Source organism: Lepidochelys kempii, unplaced genomic scaffold (genome assembly GCF_965140285.1).
Source record: "Lepidochelys kempii isolate rLepKem1 unplaced genomic scaffold, rLepKem1.hap1 scaffold_174, whole genome shotgun sequence".
Lineage (NCBI taxonomy): Eukaryota > Metazoa > Chordata > Testudines > Cheloniidae > Lepidochelys > Lepidochelys kempii.
Genome location: NW_027621917.1, coordinates 172,760 through 190,998, shown reverse-complemented (window position 1 = coordinate 190,998; position 18,239 = coordinate 172,760). Strand labels below are relative to the sequence as shown.

The window sequence follows — 18,239 nt, the reverse complement described above, 5'->3', positions numbered from 1 at the left end:
TGGTCTAAGGCCTAAGCCCACTGACCTAAACCCATAAAAGTAAGGAATTCCCATGGAATGGGATACTCTCCACCCCTCATGCATACTTACCACACTGGCCAGTGTCCCTGACAGATACGAACTCACTCCCTCCTCCAGTGGAGAAAGCAACAACAACCTACTTCACACACTGACGCAGAATCTTAACTTTGACCATAATGGTCAAGTGTTGTGCCTCTCCATATGTAATAGTTATGCAAATTATTCAATATACCAATTTGCATATGTACATATCATTTGCATATGACCATCATAAACTTCTCTTTGTGTTCAGCACACCCTGCTCTGAGCAGCGGCTGGGGTCTGACAGGACGTCACAGGAGACTTGGTGGCTCTGGCTGGGGAAGGTGAGTGCGCACGGCATTGCGGGGGGGGGGGGAGCGGAGCCCCTCACCTTCCGACACTGCTGCTGCCTCCAGCTGCTCTTCCTGCTGCTCCCCTGCCTGCTCCTCTCAGCCTCCCTTTCCCTGCCAGGGTCCAGCAGCCGGGGCAGGGAAGCAAACTCCCGGGTCCCATCCAGCGTAGCACAGAGAAGCTGCCTGCACCTGGCCTGCAGTCAAACCCTGAGTCTGCTGCACACAAACCACCGGCAACATGTCACTACCCTTTGCCCTGGCCCTGAGCAGCCCTTCTGCACCACTGCCTTCACTTACCCCTCGGCATGCCCTGGAGACCACTGCCCTGCCTGACACCAGGCTGCAGACAGCCCCCAAGGCTAGAAGACCTCAGTGAACCTCTGCAGACACAGCCTACAGAACTCACGTCTGAGAGAAGGCATGACTGATCCCGCAAGGTACACGTGCACCTCCCTTGTTGCATCACCGTGACAGCTCTCCCAACCCGAGCCAACTCATACTTCCCCCAGTCAATGCAGCTACAACTAAACCCGTGAATCCAGAGGGAGTGCGTGCAGATAAATCTGAAATTCAGATCTGTGGAACACAACATAACCAACGGCACGTTCTTCCTCTTTCTTCATGTCTACATATCATGACATCGTCTTTGCCAAACCATTCCCAGTAGCGATATGCCTCCAAAGGGCAGAGTTAATGCTGTGTTGGAGGAGCTGGGGAACTTTAATGATGTATTTCCTAGTTTTTAAAAGTTAAAGATTTTTGTTATCTTTACAATTCGTTTCCTGATTTTCAGAGGTTTAAGTTTAGCCACTCTCCATATTCTACAGGAGGACGAGGCAACCTTAACTAATCTAAATATATATTTTGCTTTGTAAGAACACTTTTTTTTCCCTTTAAGAGTGAGATGTGGTGGGGGGAAAAAAGAGTTTCAACCCCTTAGTGTTTTCAATGATCTCGTTCGAACCTGTTCCAAACCAGGCCTGGCAGTCAGACTGACACAATAGCTCCAAAGGGCAAATGCAGATTCCCAATCCCTCGGGGAGCATAAAAGGCCCTAAACGCAGTGGAGCTCCTGGAGTTTGCCCAGTAGATTGATGACTGTGTGACTGGAAATCCCTGCGTGGGGAGCACACAAGCATCCTAGCTGTGTCTACAGCCTGTGGCCTGTAATAGTGTCACTGGAACAACTTTACAGCTGTTCTGTGTCTAGCTACTGGCCTGTGGGGCTGGAGGGTAAGGAGTCCTTTGTCCCACACCCTGCTATGTGCAAGCCCCATTGACTTGCTCCTCAGGGAGGTGTGAACCTAAGCTCCATCTAAGCTGTGTGGCCATGCGGCTACACAGCTGCCTATTAAGCCCCGGGCAGGGGCTCGGGGCTGAGGTGGGGAGAGCTGGCTCTCCCTCAGCATGGACCTGCCATGGCCGGGGGAGAGGCGCCTCTACCCTGGCCCCAATCTAGCCCTGGCACAGTCCTGCCGCAGCCAGGGGATATGCCCCCTCCCCAGCCCCCACTCAGCCTAGCCCGGTCCTGCCACGGCCATGGAATGGCTCCCCCCCCACAACCCGGCCCCGCTGGAGCTGCTGCGGCTATGGAGAGGCACCTCTCACCTGGCCTCAGGCTGCTGCAATGAGAGAGGGCTGGGGCAGTCCTCTCTCCCTGGGGCAGCGTGCACCCCAACTCCTCATCCCAGGCCCCACCCCACAGCCCACACCCCAACCCTCTGCCCCAGCCCTGAGCCCCCTCCTGCACCCCAAACTCATCTCCCACCCCACGCCCAGCCACAGCCCTCACCCCCTCACACACCCCAACCTTCTGCCCCAGCCCTGAGCCCCCTCCCACACTCTGAACCCCTTGGCCCCACCCCCGCAACACCTAACCTCCATATTGGTGCACATAACAAAATTCATGCCGCACTTAGAGGGAACAGTGGTGTGAACTTTCCCCATGCATTTGAACAGTTAATTCTGAAACAGAATGATGACAAAGTCACAGATAACTAGTTCAGAGCTGATCATTTCAGTAGATACATCCAGCTTCTTGTGTAGATGTAGCGGGGTAGTCACCCCGCTCCTGCCCGGAGGGCTTAGAAGCAGCCCCGGGGAGGGCTGTGGCTGGGGAAGGCTGATTGGGGGAGCAGCCCCAGCTGTGGCCACGCCCCAGTCAGGGCCCAGCTGGCCCTTACAAGAGGGCAGTGGGCCAGGACCAGACACATTCTCTCTCTGCCAGTAGAGAGAGACGGGCCTAGCTGCTAGGGAGCAGAGCAAAGCACCCAGAGTGGAGCAGGGCTGGGGGAAAGCTAGAGGAGCTGGGGGAGCTCCAGCCTGGAAACCCCACAGGCTGCAGGCCTTTGATGAAAGGCCAGGAAGGGTACTGGGGTTGCAGAGGTGCGGCCCAGGGTAGGCCAAGGCAGCAGGTCCAAACTCCCCTTGCCAATGATGAATGGCTTGTACACTGCAGTCTGCCCCAGGGAATGGGGACTAGATAGTGACGGGCAGTAGCCATAGACTGAGGCAAGGTGGGGATAGAGGGTTGGGGGTTCCCCGGGGAGGGGAGACCCAGAGACGGCGGGGATACTGCCAGGGGGCAGCACCCAAGATAAAGGGGCACCGGGGTCCGGGAGGGACACGAGGCCTGAGGTACGCAGGACACCAGCCTGAAGAGGGTGCTCTGGAGCTGGCAAAAGAGCTAATTCCCAGAAGGACAGCGGGAGGTGCCGCAGGGGTGAGTCATCGGAACGCTATAGTAGAATAACAGCCACTCACTCTGATCTGCTTCCTTCTACCCCTTCTTACCCCGATGCCTGAGCAGAGTAATAGGTGCTTTTAACAATGTTTTTTTTAAAAAAAAAATTAAGATAAGGAAATTTATGAACATCTAGAAATGGTTTGTGGCGCATGGATAGAAGGAGAGAATGTCTCTGCTTTTAAGCAATGACTGACAGGAATGGTCTGAGCATACATGTGTGGATACTTAGCTGCACAGGGAAATGTTGAATCAACTGAACTGCTCTAAACACACAAAGTCTTCAAGAATTAACTGTCTTTTCTCTTGCTGTCCCTCTACGGGCACATGGCCAAGGGAATGATCACCCAGCTGTGTGTCAGAAGAATCCTAAATTATAGCCCTGTCACCGACTGTGCTAACCATACTTTGTACTAGCAATGCACTTTACAGACATTTTAACCTCACAGCACATATGCCATAGGTAAATCTCACTGTCTCCAACTTATGCACCGGGAAACGGAAGCCCCAAGGTCAAACAGCCAGTCAGTAGAAGAGCCAGCATAGAACACAGGAGTCCTGAATCACACTCACATGCTGAATTTACTAGGACACATCACTTCTCTGGTAAATCACTCCCCTTTTCTGGGCATGCACAACTTTATTTGCGCGTTTAAATGGCTCGGCAGCTGCGTTACCATTAGTGCATGTGAATATTTAGTGTGCCCCTCTATTCGTGGTAATCACATGTGAAAATGAGGACATGCAGTCCTGCGTGTGTTTGTGCACATGGACCGCCAGCCTCCCTTTCCAGAAACATAACCCTTTATATTAGTAGGGAAAAGATGTTTTCCCCTGAAGTTTAATAAACAAAGCAAATGAATGTTCCCTACCCTGTACTCCTGGGTAGCCTCCTCCATGGGAATCACCATGTGATGGCGGTGACGCCAGGATCTATCGCACACCAGGCATAGGGGGATTTGATCTTCTTTGCAGTAGAGCTTCAAAGGCTCTTGGTGTCTCTCACACATATTTCCTCTGACAGGTTTTTCCACAGTTAGTGAACTTAACTGGAGTATTGAATCCACAATATTCTTTAGCTCCCTGTTCGGCCTTAAGTTGCTCTTTTGGAACCTCTTTCTGCACTGAGGACAGTTATTCTCCTTTTCCTCGCAGTGCTGAGCGATACAGTCTGTGCAGAAGCTGTGTCCACACTCAGCAGTCACAGGGTCTTGAAATAAATCCAAACAGATGGAACAAGTAACTTGATCTTTAACATTTTTTGTAGGATCTGCCGCTGCCATGGCTCTTTCTATGGGAGGACAAACAAGTTCCTTGTTACCCTCATGTATGCTGCAACGTGTTCATCTCAGAGCAGAAAGGTACCTCTCTCCTCAGAAAATGTCAGTCCAAAGGTCTTTGCTGCATTTGGATCCTGTTCCATAGAGCTACACCCTAGAGACTGAACAAACACCTTTGCTCTCTTGGTAGCATAGATAAGCTTATCCCCATGTCGCTGAGAGCTCCTCCCCTCAGGCAAAATGGGAGGGACTCAGTGGCCCTGTCCGTTCTAGGAAAATTACCCATTTTTGACAATAGTTGTCAGATCCATCTTATCCCTGAACTGGTGTTGAAAACAACCTGGCTGCCCATGTAAACGAGATATCAACCATTTCCAGCAACACTCCAGACAGTGTGATACGGTCTGTCCACAGTAGACCAGGGCACCTCTTCAAGGTCACAGGCTGCCAAGTTTGCCAAAAGTGGCTTTCTCTACAATGCTTTACTATGTTCACACTGAGGAGGTTAGTGAGTGTGAGCATCTGCAGTGTGTGCAGGGCTCTACCCAGGCTCCCAGATCACTAAGCTGAAGGGGAGAAGGTCTGTGAAGCTGGGCAGAGGCAAAAAACTAGAACACAAAACCCCCCGAGTCCTAAATGCCCCAACAGATGCACATGGAAACGCACACAATATTCAGCTAAAAAAAACCCCCAAAAACACCTTTGTGAAGGTGAAGTTAAGGCAGCTTCTGCACAGCAGGGGCTTCTGCTTCCTACATCTCTGTGGCATGTGGGGTTCAGCACCTCAGACACAACCGTTAGAAAGCAGGAAATGCTCAGTGAAAGGTCTCTCCACGCTGACCCAGAATGAATGTCAGTGCGACGGGAAAAGCAAACCACAGACTCCTGAACGCCAGGAAATGCACAGTTACAGGTGCTGCTTCACACCCAGCCCCACCAGCGGCACCGAGCTCTTCCCTTAACTCAGCCCTTCTCTCCGGGGCGGATTCATGATTTTGCCGCCCCGAGGCCCTGAAATAATTGCCGTCCCCGCCCCCCATATGAACTTGTTTTAGTTTTTTAAAAAATTCGTTTGAACTAAAATGAATCTAAATATCATTAAAATAATTGAACATTTACAAGTTTTATTATAAAGAGAATTACAAGTACAGCGGACCCTCGCTTGAACACGCATCTGTATAGCGCGATTTCGCTTATAGCACCGGACCGTGCATGGATCCAAAACCCTGCCTTCAAGCGGTGTATATCAAATACTTATTTTTTTATTGTATGTAGATGAAATAAAAGTATGTGAGTAGTAAGTAATTACATTAGTTTATGCCTACACCTTTGAGCGGCAAACTTATTAATTAATTCTGTGTAATCCAGAGAAGTTGTTAGATCCTTTTCAATTGTCAGGAGAGAAAGGGAGTTTAATTTTTCTTAACTGAGATTAGCCCTCAAATAGTTTTTCACCCTTTTTAATGCCGAAAATGATCGTTCCGCTGAACAGTTTGTAGCAGGTTGCAAACGAACATTCGGAAGGCACTATCAATATTTGGATATACTGAATGAATGTTTTGATTTCCAAGAAGGCTGCAATATCTTAAAATTGACTTCTTTTCATTTTCAGGAAATTTGACACCTTCCAAATACAATCGAAAATGGAGACACTCATTCACGAATGATTCTTCTAAATCTCCTTGGTATTGTAGCGGTAATTTTTTAGTGTGAACTATTATATCTGTTGTTGAAGTATTGGTAATGTGAGAGAGAAACTGAAATCTGCCATAAATTTCTTGATACACATTACTTCTGCATTTCAATTCGGAGCATACAAGGTCTCATATTGTTAAAAAGGTATCTACTTTAAATTTATCTCTACCACACATTTCCACTTCAACTTCGCGTGTCTCATCAGATTGAAGTTTACGCTTTCTTTTTCACCTTGTGTCAAATTCGTAGTCTTCAATTTAAGATTTTTCTTTGGCTGTCTCTTCGTACATATCAAACAAGTCCCGTATAGAGTTAATGTATCCTATGAGTGAGTTGTAGAATTCTACAACTGTCTGTATATCAGTATAAACATTTTGCAGTTTTTGGCTAGTTATATGAAATCTTTCCAAGAGTGAGCTCCAAAATACAGCCATAAAAGCTGCCTCAAGTTGGTGGAGTTTTTGCTGCAGGCCTGCAGCTTCATTACGTGTAACAGGTTTCTCAGTAGCATCTTCCTTAATTATATTTAAGGCTTTAATTATAGCATTCCAGTTTTCACTCAAATTATGACAAGCTTCCACTCAAGATGACCATCGAGTCTCAGAAAGTCTTTTTATTACTTTACTGCCTGGCTTTAAATTAGATAGTAAAATCTCCCACCGGTGAGTAGAGGCAGAAAAAAATGAATAAAGATGTTGGACAGTTGAGAAAAATGAACATGCTTCTTGACCACTTTCTGCTGCACATACTCCAACCCCAGATTTAAAGAATGCGCAGAGCAAGGCACATACATGGCGTAAGGATTTATATTCTTTATTCTTGCTTGCAACCCGCTATATACACCAGACATGTTAGTGGCATTGTCATACGACTGGCCGCGGCAGTTTGCAATACCTAATCCATAACAATTCAAAGTTGAAAGTACAGCATCAGCTAACTGTTCTGATTCGTGGCCAGTATTTGGTAAAAAACAAAGAAACCTCTCTACTGGTATGCCATCATCGTTTACATATCTCAGTATAAAAGCCAATTGATCAACATGAGATGTGTCGGGAGTTGAGTCAACGCTTATCGAGAAATATTTGGGTTCTTTTACTTCTTTAATTATATTTGATATCACAATTGAAGCCATCAGTTTTATAAATTCATTACATATATAGGATGAAAGATAAGATACGTTACCTCGACCTTCATTTCCATAACATGCAATGTGATTTACTAAAAATTGATTGAATTCTGCGACAAGCTCAAGGGCCGTCATGTTATTGCTGTTATAAGGTGATCCAAATTTTTCCACCTTACTTCTAAATGCAAGTCCTCTGCTTGAAAGTTTCTTTACCACTGCTACAAACCTCTTCAACACATTTCTCCAATAAATAACATTTTCTTCCATTTGAAATGTTAAATTCGTATCAATTCTTTCAGATATCTCGCATCTCTTCACCATTGTCAGTACATACGTTTTATGTTCAGTCGAATTTTCATGCTCACGTAATCGAGCTGATACGTTTTTCCAGTCATGGTATCCACTTGTCGCCAGACTAGAGATCCCTCCGAATAATCGACATGGGGCACAAAACACGGCTCCTTTGTTCTCCGAATATACAAGATATTGTTGTGGCTTTACTTCACCATTTAAAAGATGTCATTCAAAGACATTTTTTGTTAGAACATGCATTTTATCAGTATATCGTCTTTTTGAAGTTAGTAAAATCACTATCAATATTTTATTTAATATCATGCGTTGATAAATACTCAATTGTAGCATCATTCAATATCCATTGGGCCAGGTCATCACTTATGGTAGATATTTCAATGTCAGATTGAATTTCTGATTGACATGATTTGCATATCTCTGCAGTATTGTCAAAGATATCCAGAGCAACATGATTCCCGGTAGTCTCTGATATGCTAGTATGTGGAGCATTTTCTTCAACACGAACCGCAGCCGGAATTTCTTCCTTAGTTTCACTATGTACTTTAATCACACTAATATTTTCAATATCAACGCCAATATTTTCACTTTTTACTTCACTACCGCTTTCAACTATTTTTCTGTCTCACTGTCGGCACTAACTGATACAACAAAGGGATCCAGTTTGCGCATTTTTGCTATCCTTTCATTTTCCCTTTCTTTCTTTTGTATAGCATTTTTTTTAACTGAGAACCGCTTAATTTCTTTTTCCGGTCCCATTGTTAACGCTTAGGACTGTCATGAGTTTGTTCTTTACTAAATGGGTGGTTTCAACACACGCTAGGATTTGTAGAATCGCGGCGCGCATCACGGATGCCGCGATTACAAAAATGCTGCTATTATAAATTTGCCGCTCCTGCAAATTTGCCACCCTAGGCCCAGGCCTTGTTGGCCGAGGCACTAACACGCCACTGCTTCTCTCCCCTCACCACCCTCAATGAGCCCCAGCATGGTTTCTTTCTTATCGGGAATCTCCCAAGCCTGCTGGTATGTCCGCTAACCACTTTGGTTTCCTCCCCCAGAGGGACCTTTTCTCTCTTTCTGTGGTCTTCCCAGGCCTTGGGCTTCTCACTAGAGTTGGTCAGAAACTGTTTTTTTCACCATTGACATTTTCAATTAAAACTAAGGAAAATGTTTTTGTCAACATTTTCAGTGTAAAACTGACTTTTCACTGAACACAATGCATAGCACCAAACCAAAATTTTTGGTAAAAACAAACAAGCCCTGCTGAAAATAAAAAAAATCAATGAAAAACTAAAGTCAGTGTATGTCCAAAATATTTGAGTCTTCAGCTTCTTGATATTCTGAGAAGAAATTGGGTATTTTTGAGGAAAACAGACACTTTCCATGAAAAGTTTCATTTTGCTGAAAACCCAATTTCCAGCTGAAAAAATTTCCAGTGGAAAGCTTTTGACCAGCCCTGCTTCTCACTTCCTTCCTCTGGTCTTCCTCCTACACTTGAGTAAACCAGGCCTAAGTCCCCTCAAAAGGAGCCAGGCGCCAGTCAGGGCTGCAGGGAATCATTTATCTCTCTTTGCAATTCACAAACACAAACCTCTTCCTGGTGTTAAGTACCTGAGCAAGGCCAGCACTCACCAAGAGGAAGGGGAAGTGAGAGGGGGGCATGATGAGTGCTCTCACCACTGGGCCAAGCATTATAAGTGAGAGGGGGGCACCCTCTCCTCTGGGCTTTTTCTGGGTGTTAGGCATGCTCAGAAAGCGACTATCACATCCAGCTCCAAAGGCGAGGAAGGCAGGGGAATGTCTAGTTTGGATTCCCTCTGGGGCTCAGGCAGGAGTGAGGTGCTGAGCTGCTGGGCAGACCTGGGACTTAGGGGGCTGAGCACATGGCCAGCCACTGAGAAGTAGGCACCTACAGACTTGAGCAGAGTAGCACAGGCCCCCAAGGTTAGACACAAGCATTTTTGTGAATGCCGGTGGTGCCCAAGTGTTGAACTGAGTCACCTACAGTGGCTGAGACTTGCTGATTGTCAGGAATCAGGGCTGCAGCAGAGCCAGTCTCTGGGCAACCTAACGAGTGCAGCTGGCTGTAAAAGGCTGCCAGATTGGTTGGAAGAGACAGCAGCCAGCTCTTCACCTCAGCAACAGCAGTAGGTCACTGACTGCTCAAATCATTTGCCCATGGCTATGAGAGCTCCTGCCCTGGTTCACTCCAGGCAATTTGGGCCTGGGAGGAGCTAGACCAGGTATTTTTCCTTCCCCACGCATGTTACAAATCAAAATCTCCCCATCCTTCGCATTTTGCCCTGTCCTGCACAAAACCCACCTGCCTTAGCTGTCTGTGGTACCTGCCCAAACAGACAGGTTTATAGTATGCCCAGACGGTCAACAGATTCAGGCAAGTTCAACCCAATGAACACCCTGCCAGCAGCCCTTCTTTTATTCATAGGGGGGAGGGGACTGTAGCTGGAGTCTCTCCACTCACCTCTAATGGAGCAGTGTCATGGCATGTGAAGGGAGGTGTCTCTCAGGTAGGAGGGTCTCAGGCCATTTAGGGCTCTCTGTGTCAAAACCAACTCTTTAAACTCCCCATGAAAGCCAATGGGCAGCCAGTGCAGATGCAGATCCAGATCCCTGAGCACTGGTGTTGTTAAAGAGCCAAGTACTTCCCCACCAGTCAGACAGGATGTGGATCCAAATGAAATCTTGTGGCATGAAGTTTCCCCAACATATCCAGAACCTCCATGAACAAAATTGGGTTGAAACCGAAGCAGAGGAGACCTAGGCCATATCTACATTATGGGACATAGGTTGACAGGAGGGTTTTCCTTTGACCTCGCCAAGTCTGGACCTGGGGTTAGATTGGCAGAGCTACATGGCTCAGGATGCCATAGCTATGTCAAAATCTCTTTTCAATGTAAATCAGGCCCTAATGTTGTTCTCCTCTGGCAAAACAAATCAACTTTGGGTTAAGACATGGGGCACTAGCCCTCCTTCCTACTTTCATCATACTGTTGCATGGTAACTGTAGAGACCTGGAGGAAAGGGTCAGGAAATTATATTAAAGGGAAATAAGGACAACCCAGGGAATTACAGAACAGTCATTTTAACTTCTGTACCAGGTAAGATAATGGAGAAAATAATTAAGGAATCCATTTGCAACCATCTAGAAGATAATAAGGTGATAAGTGATAGTCAGCATGGATTTGTCAAGAACAAATTGTGTCAAACCAACCTGATAGCTTTATTTGACAAGGTAACAAGCCTTGTGGATGGGGGGAAGTGGTAGATGCGGTATATCTAGACTTTAGTAAGGCTTTTGATACAGTCTTGCATGACCTTCTCATTAACAAACTAGGGAAATACAACCTAGATGGAGCTACTATAAGGTGGGTACATAACTGGTTGGATAACCATTCCCAGAGAGTAGTTATCAATGGTTCTCAGTCAGGCTGGAAGGGCATAACAAGTGGGGTTCCACAGGGATCAGTTCTGGGTCTGGTTCTGTTCAATATCTTCATCAATGATTTAGATAATGGCATAGAGAGTACACTTATAAAGTTTGCAGCTGATACCAAGCTGGGAGGAGTTGGAAGTGCCTTGGAGGATGGGATGAAAATTTAAAATGATCTGGACAAACGGGAGAAATGGTCTGAGGTAAATAGGATGAAATTCAATAAGGACAAATGCAAGGTACTCCACTTAGGAAGGACCAATCAGTTGCACACATACAAAATGGGAAATGACTGCCTAGGAAAGAGTATTGTGGAAAGGGATCTAGGAATCATAGTGGACCACAAGCTAAATATGAGTCAACAGTATAACACAGTTGCGAAAAAAGCAAACATCATTCTGGGATGTATCAGCAGGAGTGTTGTAAGCAAGACACGAGAAGTAATTCTTCCGCTCTACTCCCCACTGATTAGGCCTCAACTGGAGTATTGTGTCCAGTTCTGGGTGCCACATTTCAGAAAGGATGTGGACAAATTGGAGAGAGTCCAGAGAAGAGCAACAAAAATGATTAAAGGTCTAGAAAACATGACCTATGAGGGAAGATTGAAAGAACTGGGTTTATTTAGTATGGAAAAGAGAAGGCTGAAAGGGACATGATAACAGTTTTCAAGTACCTAAAAGGTTGTTACAAGGAGGAGGGAGAAAAATTATTCTCCGTAACCTCTGAGGATAGGATAAGAAGCAATGGGCTTAAATTGCAGTATGGGAGGTTTAAGTTGGACATATGGAAAAACTTCCTAACTGTCAGGGTGGTTAAGCACTGGAATAAATTGCCTAGGGAGGTTGTGGAATCTCCATCATTGGAGAAATTTAAGAGCAGGTTAGACAAACACCTCCTCAGGGATGGACTAGATGGTGCTAGGTCCTGCCATGAGTGCAGGGGACTGGACTAGATGTTCTCTCAAGGTTCCTTCCAGTCCTGTGATTCCATGACTCTGTGATTCGAAGTAAATGTTTAGAAGTCATGGTATTGATGGCTGATGACAAGACCATAATAAAATTATAGAACCATAGAAGATTAGGGTTGGAAGTGACCTCAGGAGATAACCTTGTCTAGTCCCCTGCTCAAAGTAGGACCAACCCCAACTAAATCATCCCAGTCAGGGCTTTGTCAAGCTGGGCCTTAAAAACCTCTAAGGATGGAGATTCCACGACTTCCCTAGGTAACCCATTCCAATGCTTCACCATCTTCCTAGTGAAATAGTGTTTCCTAATATCCAATCTAGACCTCTCCCACTGCAACTTGAGACCATTGCTCCTTGTTCTGTCTTCTGGCACCACTGAGAACAGAAGAACTCCATCCTCTTTGGAACCCCTCTTCTGGTAGTTGAAGGCCACAATCAAATCACCCCTCACTCTTCTCTTCTGCAGACTAAATAAGACCAGTTCCCTCAGCCTCTCCTCAAAAATCATGTGCCCCAGCCCCCTAGTCATTTCCATTGCCCTCCACTGGACTCTTTCCAATTTGTCCACATCCTTTCTGTAGTGGGGGACCCAAAACGGGACACAATACTCCAGATGTGGCCTCACCGGTGCCGAACAGAGGGGAAGAATCACTTCCCTCGATCTGCTGGCAATGCTCCTACTAATGCAGCCCAATATGCCGTTAGCCTTCTTGGCAACAAGGACACACTGGTGACTCATATCCAGCTTGTTGTCCACCATAATCATCAGGTCCTTTTCTGCAGAAATGCTGCTTAGCCAGTTGGGCCCCAGCCTGTAGCGGTGCTTGGGATTCTTCCATCCTAAGTGCAGGACTCTGCACGTGTTCGTGTTGAACCTCATCAGATTTCTTTTGGCCCAATCCTCCAATTTGTCTAGGTCACTCTGGACCCTATCCCTACCCTACAGCGTATCTATCATCCATGAACTTGCGGAGGGTGTAATGTAACCCATTATCAAGATAATTAATGAAGATGTTGAACAAAACCAGCCCCAGTACAAACCCCTAGCAGGCCATCAACAGAGTGGTCGGTAAACAACAGAGTGTCCTCCCTCAGAGTCCTCCAGTAACCCACGGGTTCCAGTAGCCTTCAAAAAGGGACTATCTAGCTATCTACTCTTACGTCTCCCAGAACCAGAGTTTCTGAGAACCTCGCAATCAGGAATGTGTTTATCTTCCCACATCCCCGTAAAGCCGGGCCGTGCTAGTTTCCTCTGAGGCCCAGAGAGACTTAGGAACAGATTTTCAAAGGTATATAAGCAAATAAATGTGCAGATGGACACCTAGTAGAATTTGCAAAAATTTCTCAGCAGGTTAAGCTCCCATTAATCTGAGAGTTGAGCATCTAAACCGTTTAGGCTGTTTTCAAAATTACACTAAGGCCCCAATCCTCAAAGGCACTTAGGTACCAAATCCTCATATTTAGATGCTTACACCTCATTGTTAGTTTCCACTGTGATCCAAAATACTCCTGCTCAGCCTGATGAGGAACTGGGCTCTGCTACCACCCAGCTGCGGAGGTCCAATTAACATTTAATTATTCAATTATTCAGTTAAACAGGAACAACTTCAGTAGGAGGCTGGAGAGAAGCCCACCTCAGAATGTCCCATAGCCCTGTGGTTAGGGCCCTCAACTGAGAGAGGGCTGATTCCTATACCAATCCCTTCTCCTCAGCAGGCAGCGGGGAGGGGTGGAATTGAACCAGGTACACCCACATCATAGATGAGAACCATGGTGCTAAGAGCTATAATGGATAGCCTCCTGCCCCCGTTGTTTTGTGTGTAGCTAGATGGTCTCTGAGCACACCTGCCAGAATGGGTCCCGTATGCAATTTAGGCAGAGGAGTTCCCATCTTCTCTTTGTTCATGGTTTGCTAGCAGAGACAGGCACCACCCTATGGACCAGACTTAGGCCTTGTCTACACTATGAAATTAGGTCGAATTTATAGAAGTTGGTTTTGTAGAAAAAAGAAAAGGAGTACTTGTGGCACCTTAGAGACTAACCAATTTATTTGAGCATGAGCTTTCGTGAGCTACAGCTCACTTTTTATACAGTCAATTGTGTGTGTCCCCACATAAATGCTCTAAGTTCATGTAGTCAGCGGAGTGAATCCACAGTACCGAGGCAACCGTCGACTTCCGGAGCATTGCACTGTGGGTAGCTATCCCACAGTTCCCGCAGTCTCTGATGCCCATTTGAATTCTGGGTAGAAATTCCAGTGCCTGATGGGTCTAAAACATTGTCGCGGGTGGTTCTGGGTACATATTGTCAGGCCCCCCCTTCCCTCCCTCCGTGAAAGCAAGGGCAGACAATTGTTTCACGTCTTTTTTCCTGGGTTACCTGTGCAGACGCCATACCACGGCAAGCATGGAGCCCACTCAGCTCACCGTCACTGTATGTCTCCTAGGTGCTGGCAGACATGGGACTGCATTGCTACACAGCAGCCGCTCATTGCCTTTTGGCAGCAGACAGTGCAGTATGACTGGTAACCGTTGTCGACGTAGCCCAGGGTGCTCTTTTAACCAACCTCGATGAGGTCAGGGGCTCCTGGGCAAACATGGGAGTGACTCAGCCAGGTCATTTCCCTTTTAAGTTTGGTCTCATGGCGATTCAGTCCTGCCGGCAGTCCTACTGCACCGTCTTTTAATGAGCAGCCAGGAGATGACGGTGGCCAGCAGTCGTACTGCACAGTCTGTTGCCAGCAAGATGTATAAAGATAGATGAAGTGGATCAAAACAAGAAATAGACCAGATTTGTTTTGTATTCATTTTCTCCTCCCTCCCTCTGTGAAATCAATGGCCTGCTAAACCCAGTTTTGAGTTCTATCCTTGAGGTTTTGAGTTCTATCCTTGAGGGGGCCATTCAGTTTCTCGCAAAGCCAACCCCTTTGTTGATTTTAATTCCCTGTAAGCCAACCCTGTAAGCCATGTCATCAGTCGCCCCTCCCTCCGTCAGAGCAACGGCAGACAATTGTTCCGCGCCCTTTTCCCTGGATTGCCCAAGCAGGAGCTGATGCCCTAGCGCAGCAAGCATGGAGCCCATTCAGCTCTCCGCAGCAGTTATGACCATTGTAAACACCTCGCGCATTATCGTGCAGTTTATGCAGAACCAGCACCTGAAAAACCTGGTGAGCAGGCGACGGCAGCGCGGTGATGAGGACATGAACACACTTTTCTCTAAAACCGCGTTCCCCCACAATTTGGAGATCATGGTGTTAATGGGGCTGGCTCATGCTGTGGAACGCCGATTCTGGACCTGGGAAACAAGCACAGACTGGTGGGACCCCATAGTGTTGCAGGTCTGGGATGATTCCCAGTAGCTCTGAAACTTTCGCATGCGTAAGGGCACTTTCATGGAACTTTGTGACTTGCTTTCCCCTGCCCTGAAGCACAAGAATACCAAGATGAGAGCAGCCGTCACAGTTCACAAGTGAGTGGCCATAGCCCCGTGGAAGCTTGCAATGTCAGACAGCTACCGGTCAGTCAGGAATCAATTTGGAGTGGGCAAATCTACTGTGGGGGCTGCTGTGATGCAAGTAGCCAACACAATCACTGAGCTGCTGATATCAAGGGTAGTGACTCTGGGAAATGTGCAGGTCATACTAGATGGCTTTGCTGCAATGGGATTCCCTAACTGTGGTGGGGCCCTAGACGGAACCCATCTCCCTATCTTGGCACCGGACTACCAGGGCAGCCAGTACATAAACCGAAAGGGGTGCTTTTCAATAATGCTGCAAGCTCTGGTGGATCACAACGGATGTTTCACCAACATCAACGTCAGATGGCCGGGAAAGGTACACGACGCTCACGTCTTCAGGAACTCTGGTCTGTTTCAAAAGCTGCAGGAAGGGACTTTATTCCCAGACCAGAAAATAACCGTTGGTGATGTTGAAATGCCTATAGTTATCCTTGGGGACTCAGCCTACCCCTTAACGCCATGGCTCATGAAGCCATACATAGGCAGCCTGGACAGTAGTCAGGAGTTGTTCGACTACAGGCTGAGCAAGTGCAGAATGGTGGTAGAATGTGCATTTGGACGTTTAAAAGCACGCTGGTACAGTTTACTGACTCGGTTAGACCTCAGCGAAACAAATATTCCCGTTGTTATCGCTGCTTGTTGTGTGCTCCATAATCTTTGTGAGAGTAAGGGGGAGATGTTTATGGCGGGGTGGGAGGTTGAGGCAAATCGCCTGGCCGCTGAATACGCACAGCCAGACACCAGGGCGGTTAGAAGAGCAAAGCAGGAAGCGCTGTGCATCAGTGAAGCTTTGAAAACCAGTTTCCTGACTGGCCAGGGTGCCGTGTAACACTTCTGTTTGTTTCTCCTTGAAGAAAACCCGCCCCCTTGGTTGCCTCTAAATTCCCTGTAAGCCACCCACCCTCCCGCCTTCGATCACAGCTTGCTTGCAAAGGAAATAAACTCACTATCGTTAAAAAACATGTATTCTTCTTAATTGATTATAAAAATAGGGAGATAACTCACAAAGTAGCCCGGGTGGGGTGTGGTAGGAGGGTAGGAAAAGGACACTTTAAAACTTGCTGAATGCCAGCCTTCTGTTGCTTGGGCTGTCCACTGGGGTGGAGTGGTTGGGTGCCCGGAGGGCCTGCCCCCCCGCATTCTTGGGCGTCTGGGTGAGGAGGCTATGGAACTTGGGGAGGAGGGAGGGTGGTTAAGCAGGGGCTGCAGCGGCAGTCTGTGATCCTGCTGCGTTCATGAACTGCCACCAGATGCCGGGGCATGTCCGTTTGATCCCGCAGTTGCCCCAGCGTTGCATCCTGCCTCCTCTGATCTTCCTGCCGCCACCTCTCCTCACGTTCATCGGCCACCGTCCTGTACTCTGCTACTGTGTCCCTCCACACATTCTGCTGAGCTCTGTCAGTGCCGGATGACTGCATGAGCTCAGAGAACATTTCATCGCACGTGTGTTTTTTTCGCCGCCTTATCTGAGATAGCCTCTGGGACGGAGGAGGGAGGCTTGAAACATTTGCAGCTGCTGGAGGAAAAAAAGGGAGTGAGTATTTAAAAAGACACATTTTACAGAACAATGGCTATACTCTTTCACGGTGAACAACACTATTCACATTACATAGCACATGTGATTTTGGTACAAGGTCACATTTTGCATCTTACATTGAGTGCCTGCAGCTTTGATGTTCGAGATCACACACACAGGGCCAGGCAGCAGCATTCTGCTTGCAGGCAGCCATGGTAAGCCATAGTCTTTTGGCTTCTGCAACCTTCATAACAGCAGCACCCTCCTCTCCCATACTAAGCAAAGCCCATTGAGTTGGCCACTTGGTGCTGCGGTTTTACTGTCCCTCATGGCCTCGGAGATTTTTTGCAAAGTTTTGGCATTTCGTCTTTTGGAACGTAGTTCAGCACGGATTCCTCTCCCCATACAGCCATCAGATCCAGTACCTCCCATTTGGTCCATGCTGGAGCTCTTTTTCGATTCTGGGACTGCATGGTCACCTGTGCAGATGAGCTCGCCTGGCCAAACAGGAAATGAGATTCAAAAGTTCCCGGGGCTTTTCCTATACACCGGGCCAGTGCATCCGAGCTCAGAGTGCTGTCCAGAGTGGTCACAATGGTGCACTGTGGGATAGCTCCCGGAGGCCAATATCTTCAAATTGCATCCACACTAACCCTAATTCGAAACGGCGATGTCGATTTCAGCGCTAATCCCCTCGTTGGGGAGGAGTACAGAAATCGGTTTTAAGAGCCCTTTATGTCGAAAAAATGGCTTCGTTGTGTGAACGGGTGCAGGGTTAATTTGTATTTAATGCTGCTAAATCCAACATAAACTCGTAGTGTAGACCAGGCCTTAGTCTCCTACCTGTATGAGGGGGTAGAGCACACAGCCCTCTTGTCAGCATTAGCTAGTTTGTGTGGTTCCCTGCTTGGCACATTGGCTTTTGTGGATCCCACTCTCAAGCACCCATCTCTCCCATTCATTGCACAGGAAGCCAGGCACCTAACTCAGGGTTTCTGGACTGCACTGATGCTCCTGGGAGTTTGAAGACATTCATGGCTGAACTCTGGAGTAAACCAGAAACGTCTGTATCCTACAATAAATGTTTCCGAAGTGCCCAGATGAACATTTACGGTTGTGTGTGTTAACCTGAGTTCAAGGGCAATAAACGTATTAAAGTTAAAATAGGGGAACAAACTCTAGTCTGGAGAAACCCCAGGGGAGATTTGAGAACATAGAGCAAATACTTGAAAGGTGCGAAC

General features: G+C 47.2%; 1 protein-coding gene across 1 annotated transcript in view; it reads right to left on the bottom strand.

The window, feature by feature from the left end:
• Nucleotides 1-4,421, bottom strand: part of LOC144930008 (zinc finger protein RFP-like) — a 39,296-nt gene extending 34,875 nt beyond the window's left edge. The window contains exon 1 of the mRNA XM_078851044.1: nucleotides 4,011-4,421. Coding sequence (XP_078707170.1) covers nucleotides 4,011-4,421 — 411 coding nt within the window. The remainder of the gene's footprint in view (nucleotides 1-4,010) is intronic.
• Nucleotides 4,422-18,239: the final 13,818 nt, after the last annotated feature.